At 37.5% G+C, this 9,809-nt stretch overlaps 2 protein-coding genes and 1 pseudogene across 3 annotated transcripts; 2 read left to right on the top strand and 1 right to left on the bottom strand.

Moving 5' to 3' along the window:
- The first annotated feature begins 904 nt into the window (after window positions 1–904).
- Window positions 905–4,155, top strand: LOC143603211 (protein DA1-related 1-like). 2 transcript variants are annotated; one of them, XM_077080085.1, is made up of 11 exons: window positions 905–1,061; window positions 1,459–1,622; window positions 1,829–2,045; window positions 2,132–2,270; window positions 2,344–2,464; window positions 2,666–2,749; window positions 2,858–3,190; window positions 3,283–3,345; window positions 3,436–3,551; window positions 3,628–3,686; window positions 3,786–4,145. In XM_077080085.1, the coding sequence occupies exons 2-11, from the start codon at window positions 1,500–1,502 to the stop codon at window positions 4,109–4,111; spliced, it is 1,581 nt and encodes a 526-aa protein (XP_076936200.1). In that variant the 5' UTR covers window positions 905–1,061; window positions 1,459–1,499; the 3' UTR covers window positions 4,112–4,145. The 2 variants fall into 2 exon arrangements, with proteins under 2 accessions (XP_076936200.1, XP_076936201.1); XM_077080086.1 differs by lacking the exon at window positions 905–1,061 and having other exon boundaries at window positions 1,471–1,622; window positions 3,786–4,155.
- Window positions 4,156–5,140: 985 nt separating this feature from the next.
- On the top strand, window positions 5,141–7,211 carry LOC143603214 (serine/threonine receptor-like kinase NFP). Its single transcript, XM_077080089.1, has 2 exons — window positions 5,141–5,408; window positions 5,513–7,211. The coding sequence occupies exons 1-2, from the start codon at window positions 5,141–5,143 to the stop codon at window positions 7,078–7,080; spliced, it is 1,836 nt and encodes a 611-aa protein (XP_076936204.1). The 3' UTR covers window positions 7,081–7,211.
- Window positions 7,208–9,174, bottom strand: LOC143603213 (lysM domain receptor-like kinase 4 pseudogene; annotated as a pseudogene).
- Window positions 9,175–9,809: the final 635 nt, after the last annotated feature.

Raw genomic sequence — 9,809 nt, 5'->3', positions numbered from 1 at the left:
AAAACAACAGCATTAGAATATTTAATTCCTTCGCGTATCGCGAAGGATTATATGATAGCCAATCGTGTTGCATGAAGGACAAGAATAGGCCTGATCTGTCATCACCTAGACCTGCCACGTGTCAGCCAATGGCACGATTACTTCACCACTACTTCGCGTAGCGCGAAGTGTTTTGTCCACCACTACTTCTCACGTCGAGCGAAGTAACTAAAATTCAGAATTTTCATTTTAGTCCATTGACTTCTAAACTTGACATATTTGGCTCAAAAATTTAGAGATGCTACAAGGTACAAACTCAAGGCTCTTCGTATGGACACAAAAAGATTTTCAGAGTCTAAGACAAAGTAGAAAACATAACAAGAAACACAAACTTAATAAAACTTCATAACTTATATAATTTGAACGACAAAGAAAAACATGATAAATCACTTAAGTAACGAAGAAAAATAAATTTATTGTAAAAAGATGAATAATTCAACAATTATGTTCTCATTCACCCACCCACCCACCCACCCACATAAATGCTTAGTTGAATAACAAGACTCGATTTCAAACTAAAGCTACACACAAAACCACTAGTTTTCATTATTTAATTAATAATAAAATAATACTCTCATATCCAACTAAACATTTGGATGTTACTCAAATGTCTTTGTTAAGTTAGGCCAAAATAGCACAATCTAGTAAATTATAACCACACTATCAACTGGGGAAAGAAACAAGGTAAACAGTTGGTTTCATAATCTTGACATGAGGATCAAAGTGCTCAATCTCAACATTCTGATTCTACTACAATGGTAACAATTAATTTCATAATATTTTTTTATTGCTAAAGTTTCCAACTTTATACTTATACTGCCTTGTTTTTTACCCTAATTTTTTGCTCTGTTTTTTGGTAGAATCTTGTGCAAATTAGGTTCAAGATCCTCCCTTTATTGCTATTCTTGAGGATTTGGGGTCTCATAATTGATGATTATGCTTGTAATTGACTTCAGTTTCTTGGATGATTTCTGGGTTCATCATCTTCATTGGTTTCTGTGGATTCTTTGAATTGTTTTAAGGTCAGATTTTTTATACCCACAAATATTATCTATTTATCTGCACACTGACGTCATAAATGAAAAAAATTATTTGTCTGGAAGATTCTTGGTTTATTTCACTTTTCATAGTTGCTGTTGTTGACCCCTTTTAGTAATACCTGATGGTGTTGGTGGAAGTTGAGATCAATTATGGGTTTTTTATCATAAAGATTGCCCTTTTGTTCTAAACGTGTCCAAAATTAATTTGATTTTAAGCAGTATTGTGTACGTGTTGTTCATTTTTTACGGGCTTTTGCCATCATACGCGGTAAAGATGTTAGCTTTATCAAATCTTTATTTGTGCAATTGCTAATCTTTAGACTTCTTCACGTGTTTTAACAATTTTAGTGTAATTACTAAAGAATGATTTGGCTTGTAGCAAACAGTTAACAAGCCCAATTGTATACAATATATTGTGGTATGGGTTGGCTAACTAAGATATTCAAAGGGTCAAGCTTGGGCTCAAGTCATAGAGTCACCGAAGGGCGGTATCGTGAGAGATATGAAAGTGACGGAGTTTGGGGGGACCCGCCTACTACATCGGTATATTATACTTTTCTTTATATGGTAATGAGTTTTTGGGGTGGGGGGTGGGGTGTTGGCATTATGTTTTGAAAGTGATTATGTTATATGGAGTGATCAGAATTAGATAACCAGATAATCACTTTTTAAAACGGAATGTGAAACACTCCCTTACTTCTGAAAACATTCTGTAATAATATTGTACTTAATTTCTCAACTTCATGTAGGATGAATTGTTGGACTTTGATAATGAAGAAATTGATCGAGCTATTGCACTTTCACTTGCTGAAGAAGATGAAAGAAGTGTGTGTTCTGTTGTAGAAGATGATACAAAAAGTGTATGTTCAAGTTTAGAAGAAGAAGACGAAGAGGAAGAAGAAGAAGATCAAAAGGATGAAGTTCCATCTCATACTGAAGAAGATCACAAAGGAAAAAAAGTAATTGGTAGGTTGTATTTTCTGATGATTTCTCATTCGTTTGCAACATATTAGTATTATTGCATATATTTAATTGATAATGCTTTTTATCAGATGACGATTCTTATGTCAAGGAAGATGAAGAGCTCGCGAAGGCTATTCAGTTAAGCTTAAACGCGGATTCGCCACCGAGGAATAATAACTATGGAAGCCTGTTTCCTCGTTTGCCAAGCTTCTTTCAAGGTGTTCACAGGTAGATATTCTTATATTATAACCTTTTGTTTTCAAATAAATAATGGAAATAATGTTTCGACATGTGATTGTAGGACATGTGCTGGTTGCAATGGTAGAATTGGTCATGGGCGGTTTTTGAGTTGCATGGGGGGAGTTTGGCATCCTGAATGTTTCCGTTGCCATGCTTGCAGTTTACCAATATCTGATTTTGAGGTCAAACTCTACTCCAAGTCAAACTTACCTTCAATTTTGTAACCCTGACCGCCTTAGAAAGATTCATATTTTGAAAAAAGATGTCAGCTTTAGATTCAGAAATCAGAATACAAATCACATATCACTCCTCCATCCATGAAAAAATTAACATTTCTTTTTCTATTGTTACTTTGATTTTGACTTCCCTGCTCATCTGTGTAGTTCTCCATGTCTGAAAATCGTCCCTTTCACAAATCATGCTATAAAGAACACCATCACCCGAAATGTGATGTTTGCAAGAACTTTGTGAGTTTCTTTTTTCTTTTTTTTTTTTTATCACACAGGTACTACTTTATATGCGATTGTAGATTATTAGTATATTTTACCTTTTACCTTTTCTAAAATTATACACAGATACCAACAAATAGAGTCGGTCTGATTGAGTACCGGGCCCACCCGTTTTGGCTACAAAAGTACTGCCCGGCCCACGAGCATGATGGGACTCCTAGATGTTGCAGCTGTGAAAGAATGGAACCTAGAGATACAAGATATTTAATGCTAGATGATGGTCGAAAGCTCTGCCTTCAGTGTCTTGACTCTGCAATAATGGATACTCATGAATGTCAACCTCTTTATCTTGAAATTCAGGATTTTTATGAAGGGTTAAATATGAAAATTGAGCAACAAGTTCCACTGTTGTTGGTTGAAAGACAAGCCCTAAATGAAGCCATGGAGGGCGAAAAACACGTAAGCATAAATACATTTGTTATTACTGAAACTACACTATGAATTTATAGTTGTCATATAAGTTTCAAGATTTATTCTTTATTTATTGCCAGGGTCATCATCACATGCCTGAAACTAGAGGACTTTGTCTTTCAGAAGAACAAACCATCAGCACTGTATGAATTTTGAATGTTAAGTAGTTAAAATTTCCAGGCTTTTTTTTTTAGTTCTTCTAATAGTTGCTTTTATTTTAATGATAATACCAGATCATAAGGAGGCCGAGGGTTGGTGCGGGACGAATAATAGACATGTTTACAGAGCCTTATAAGCTAGTTCGTAGATGTGAAGTGACGGCTATTCTCATATTATATAGTCTCCCTAGGTAATTTTTCATATATGGATTTTATATACTTATAAATAATGCTTTTATAATTTATTGTAAAACTTCATAAATTCAGGTTGCTAACGGGCTCAATTCTGGCTCATGAGATGATGCATGCATGGCTCCGGCTTAAAGGTTCTTTTTTCTATTTATATCAGAACACATTGACAAAAATGTCCTCTACCTTCCAACTTTCTTGTTTAATACCTGAGGTTAACTTAGTAATTTCTACAGGGTACTCAAATTTGCCGCCCAATGTTGAAGAAGGGATCTGTCAAGTTCTTGCTCATATGTGGTTGGACTCGGAGATTATGGCTGGAGCTAGTGGTACCAGTGTTGCTTCATCATCATCTTCATCTGCACCCGCACCTGTATCATCAAAAAAAGGCAAAAGGTCGGAGTTCGAGAAGCAACTCGGTGAGTTCTTTAAACACCAGATCGAGTCAGATACATCTGCAGCTTATGGCGATGGATTCAGAGAAGGAAACAAGGCTGTGCTTAAGTACGGTCTCAGAAGCACTCTTGATCATATCCGGCTAACTGGAAGATTTCCTTGCTAGTTAAACTTCACCATCAACAAATCTTGATGATTAATTAAAAAAAACATAGTATTTATAATCAACTATTTGGAATGGTGGCATTGCAGTCTGCCCTGTGTTCTGTAAAAGAATAATGTCTGATACACAAAAATCCTAGGGTTTGCTGTTCTGTAAAAGAATATATAGGAAAAAGAATAATGTCTGATACACAAAAACATTTGTTTCTTTGTTATATACCAGACTAGGGTTTGCTGCTCTAAATCCTACTGCTTTTAAATTTCTTGAAATGCTCGTTTCATTCTCTAGCATGTACAAATATCACACATCAAGATTCTTTTTTAATACCATTTTGAAATGCATTTGTTGCCACAAATATTATCTTTCAGAAAACCAGGTGTGAATCCAAACCCGGTTCTAAACCTGAACCGGAACAAACTGAGCCTGAGTTTGAACCGCTTTGAACCCAACTCGAACTAAGCAATAAGGTTGAAATCGGTTTGTAACCATATACTTTAAATTTTAAAACTGGTTTGAATCTGTTAAATCCGAACTGCACTGGTTCAAACCTGGCTTAAACCCAATTTGTGCACCTCTACGGGAGAGCCTTTTACCCTATGAGTGGGTTTAACCGTTTTAAGTCCCTTTTACACAGAATAATGTGGGTCAAACCTTAATGGATCCACTTGGAGTGGGTCGAGATCCACTTGTCCTGTAATATTATTCCGAAGTTGTCTTTTTCTGGTTAACTTCTGCAAATATGTTAGCGCTTTATTTTGGTATTTTGAAAGCTTCTAACCATTACCAGACAGCGTTTAGCTAAGATGTTGCAGCTAATGTCATATTAAGCCGGCTAGACTTGGTTTATTGGTCAATTAAATGAATATTTTATACGATTTTTGGAGTTATCTTACTTAATAAATCAAAATGGCATAAAGTTATGCACATATTTTATTTGGGCTCACTTTTATATTAAGGACTGAAAGCTACATAATACTAGTAAGTAGTAACAATATAATAGCACCTGTGAATGAGGGTCATTAGCAATTTAGCATGGCATTCTCATTTCTTCCATTGCTAGCTCTTTCTGTATTCTTATTTTCTCCAAATAATGTCTATGCATTACCTGCAGACACTAACTTCACGTGTTCTGCTGACTCACCGCCTTCCTGTCAAACCTACGTCACATATCGTGCCAAGCCACCTTACATGGCTCTCGGCAGCATATCTGATCTGTTTGGTATCAGCCGATTGAGTATAGCAGAAGCTAACAATCTCACTTCAGAAAATGAAAATATTCTTTATGATCAGCTTTTGTTGAGGTAAGTAGGCCCTTGCGAGCGGCCCGGATGTACCTTTTAGCCGCGAGGGGAACCGGGTAAACAAAGTCACGATCAGAATGAATGGTAGTTTGCTGGGCCTGCTTACCCGTTACATGTAGCTGTAACGGGAGTCATTATTTTTCTAATGTCACATATGAAACACAAAAAGGTGATAGCTTTTATGTTGTTGCATCTTCTGTGTTTCAGAATCTGACCAATTATCATGTTGTTGAAGATATGAATCCTACTCTAAACCCGACCAACTTGACGGTTGGTGATCAAGTGGTTTTCCCTTTGTTCTGTACGTGTCCTAAACAGTTACAAAATCAAGAAAGATATCTTATTATTTATGTATGGCAACCAGAAGATAATATCTTGATTGCGAGCACTATGTTTAACACAAGTTCTTATGATGTTGCTAACGAGAATAACTTCTCGAATTTCACTGCTGCTTCGTTTCTTCCGGTTATTATACCTGTCTCTGAATTACCGACCTTCCCGCCACCTCATCATATTCCTGGTTCTGAAACTAAAAAGTCAAAAAAAGTTCAGACAGTCTTTGTAATCTTTGGAACAACTGGATCTTTCTTTGTTATTGTTCTGTTATGCTTTCTGACTTACAAATGCTGTTCGCGCAAATTGAAAAGGATATTGGCTCGTAACGAGTCGTCTTTTGAATTCACTGATCTTCTTTACATGAAGAAAGCTGCAAAACATGAACCGGTCGTGCCCACGAAGAAGAATCAAGATAAACTGCTTCCAGGGGTTTCAGGCTATTTAAGCAAACCGATCATGTATGGCACGAAAGAGATAATGGAAGCAACCATGAATCTTAGTGAACGGTACAGAATTGGTGGAGCGGTTTACAAGGCCATGATCCGTGGTCAGACTTTGGCTGTAAAAAAAACCCAAGATGCAACCGAAGAACTCAAGATTTTACAAAGAGTACACCACACAAATCTAGTGAAATTAATGGGAATTTCATCTGGTTTTAACGGGAATTGTTTTCTGGTTTATGAGTATGCTGAAAAGGGCTCACTCGATAAATGGCTGCTTTCAAGACATTTATCTTCTTCTTTGGGTTCACATGTTAATGCTAATCTCTCATGGTCTCAAAGATTGAATCTAGCGTTAGATATTGCTAACGGTCTTCAATACATGCATGAACATAGTCAACCGAGCATTGCACATAGAGACCTCAGGACAAGTAATATACTTCTAGACTCCAACTTCAAGGGCAAAATTGGAAATTTCTCCGCAGCTAGACCTGCTATAAGCTCCATCATGTTAAAAGTTGATGTTTTTGCGTTCGGAGTTATTCTATTAGAATTGCTTTCAGGCAAGAAAGCCATAGAAACTAGAGATGATGGAGTGATTTGTATGGCATGGAAGGAAATTAAAAAGATACTTGAAGTGGAAGATAAAAGAGAAGAAAGTTTAAGGTTATGGATGGATCCAAATCTAGGTAGCTTTTACCCGATTGATGCTGCTTTGAGTATGGCTGCATTAGCTAGAGCTTGCACATCTGAGAAATCTGCAGATAGACCAGGAATGACAGAAATTGTGTTTAATTTGTCGGTTCTCAGTCAATCATATTCTGAAAGATCTTCGACTTCTTCAGGTTTAGAAACCGAAGACGTTCATATAATCAGTTCGGTTATAGGTCGTTAAAACATGTAAACCTCATAGGTTATATCATGTTTCTTGAATATACGTTTAGTCTATTTGTATATTCTTTGTAATCCTTACACTTTTTATAGATGAAAAACAGATTACACCACAAGACAATATATTTTATACATAATAAAGATACACAATGAAACATTTTACAAAATCATCTTCCCTGAACTGAAATGGTCAGCGAAAAGTCTCCAGCTTGTGAGGCGGTCAGAACCCTGGAAAGACACTGTGAAACCTCATTCATATCTGGGCGAGCTGATGGATCTTTATCGAGGCAGCCATCAATCAACTTGATCACAGACATCGCGAGCTGTGGAGGAATATTCCCTTGGAGGCGTGGGTCAATGAAATCGGTCAACTTTTCATTTTTGTCCATGTTTTCTTCCTGGAGAACATCATATAAAACCTCAGACAAATTCTTGTTCACCTTCTCGTATAGATCAGAAACATGTTTTCCTGTAACTATTTCAAGCAACAAAACGCCAAATCCGTAGACATCAAGCTTTGTGGAGATCAAACCGTTTTCCAAATACTCGGGAGACATGTAACCTCTAGTACCAACAATGCGTCGGGTCAGTGCGAATTGACCTTCTTGCCCTTCAGCAGACCTTGCAAGATCAAAATTTGTAATCTTGGCTCTGAAATTACCATCAAGAAGAATATTGCTGCTTTCTAGATTCTTGTAAACATACGGAGGCGTGGTATAACTGTGGAGGTAATCAAGCCCGTTTGTTATGTCTAAACCAATTTGCATTCTCTGCATCCAGTTTAACAATTTGTTGTTGCTTTGTGCATTATAATAGATCCAATCGCTTAATGGCCCATTAGCAGCAAACTCATAAACAAGGTACCAATGACCATCACTAAAACAAACACCTGATAAACTTATAAGATATGATGGTGAATAGTGTTAAGTAAACGAATCTCGTTTGACACGTCACCATGCATTTTCTTGATGGCAACACGTTCTCCTTTGATTGTACCTTGGTAAACCGATCCTTTAATCAAACATTCTGGGCTAAAATCTTGTGTGGCTGATTCAAGCTCTTCAATTTTGTAAACTTTAAGGGATTGAGCTATGCTACTTAAACTCTCCATAAATTCCGAGTCTTCATCAACATCCAACTTCTTATCCCATGGTTTCTCAACGGCTTCGAAGCTCTGAGAGGCAGAAGGAACCACCACGGGTGGAGGCACTTTCTTTTTCTTTAAAAAGAAAACGCACAACCCGATAGCAAATGCAAGAACAACCCCTGCAAGGACTCCTACAAGCGCATACACCCATTTATGATCATTGGCAGACGTAGCAGGTGATGGCTCTAACGGTGATGGTGGAGGCGGTGTGGACGGTGGAGGCGGTGGTGCTAAGGTTTGCAATCTTGAAGGCGGATTCGAAAGCGGAACTAAAAGGGTGGTAAAGGGGTAGATCATATCATCCTGTTCTGATAATCCATTAGCTTCAAGAGTCATCTCAGTATCAACACCAAAACTATCACTTATATCCGAAACTGCTTGCCCCCAAGTGATCAAGTAAGATAACAAATACTCAACACCAGCGGTAGCTTGTTTTTGAGTTGGACAAGCACATCTTAATGGCACAGTTAGTTTAGAACCTGGATAAATATCAACAGTCTTACTGCTTCTTTCAGTGTTAATAGCATGACAAGTGGACAACCCTCCGAACGTGTCGTTAGCGATCAAAAAGATCGTGTCTCCAGACCGGACAACATACGTAGCGTTCGCTTGGTAAACCTGGCCTAAACACGAACATCGGGTGGGCACAAGCACGGTTTGACCGGTTTCAAAAGTGTAGGTTTCTGGGACAGAGTTGAGTTGTGAAAGCCGAGTTTGGTTTGCATTTAACAGGCTGGAGATGGATTCGACTGTGTTGTAAGGCGGGTTGGATCGGTAGGTGAGGTAAGCTTGGCATGTGTGGTTAACACCGTTACAAGCATAACCATATACTGAAGTTGAAGCGTTTCTGGTAGTACAGTCTGTGTTGTACTCCTTGATGTATGGCTGTTGGGCTTGGATCAAAACATGTGTACAAAGTAAGAGGAAATAATAAACGAAGAGGGATGACATGTTTGGATGGAGTTGACTTGGGTGAATGAAGTGGTGTTGATAAAGACGAAAGATAGATATATAATGACATGTTTGGATGGAGTTCACTTGGGTGGATGAAGATGAAAGATATATAAATATTGTTTTGAAGGTTTTGAATTGAAATGGTGAACGTGATTTGATTGGAGTGAATACGATAATTGGTGGTAAATAAATGGAGTAGTTTGTGGGGGTCAACGGTTCAAGTGTAAGTGTGAAAAATTAATTCAGCGTGTTGGCATCTTGTTACCAAGGCCCACGCAACTAATTATAATTAAAAAGTTGGATCCCCCTTTCTTACGTTATGTTTTGGAATCTTGTGTGTACTTCGTAAATTGATTTAAACGTCTCGAAACAGTTTTGACTATTAGCCCGTGCTAATAAGGATAAAAATGTATTTATGAACTATTGGTAGTGTTTTACGAAGCAAATAGTATAATATGGTTATGTGAAGATTTAATGGTTACAGGAAGTATGTAGAATGCATGATAATGTAAGCATAAGGAAGGCGTTGACCGTGTACGTATTATTAATTTGTTTTACGTGACAAATGGAATGATGAAGTGACAGCCATCACCAGATGGGCTGCATGTAGCGGCGCAGCTTTTTGGGACCCG

This window comes from Bidens hawaiensis, unplaced genomic scaffold (assembly GCF_021521415.1).
Source record: "Bidens hawaiensis isolate Kalapana, Puna unplaced genomic scaffold, B.hawaiensis_p1.1 tig00061048_1, whole genome shotgun sequence".
NCBI classification, from domain to species: domain Eukaryota; kingdom Viridiplantae; phylum Streptophyta; class Magnoliopsida; order Asterales; family Asteraceae; genus Bidens; species Bidens hawaiensis.
Note: the sequence above shows the minus strand (reverse complement) of the source record. Positions and strands in the feature narration are given on the sequence as shown.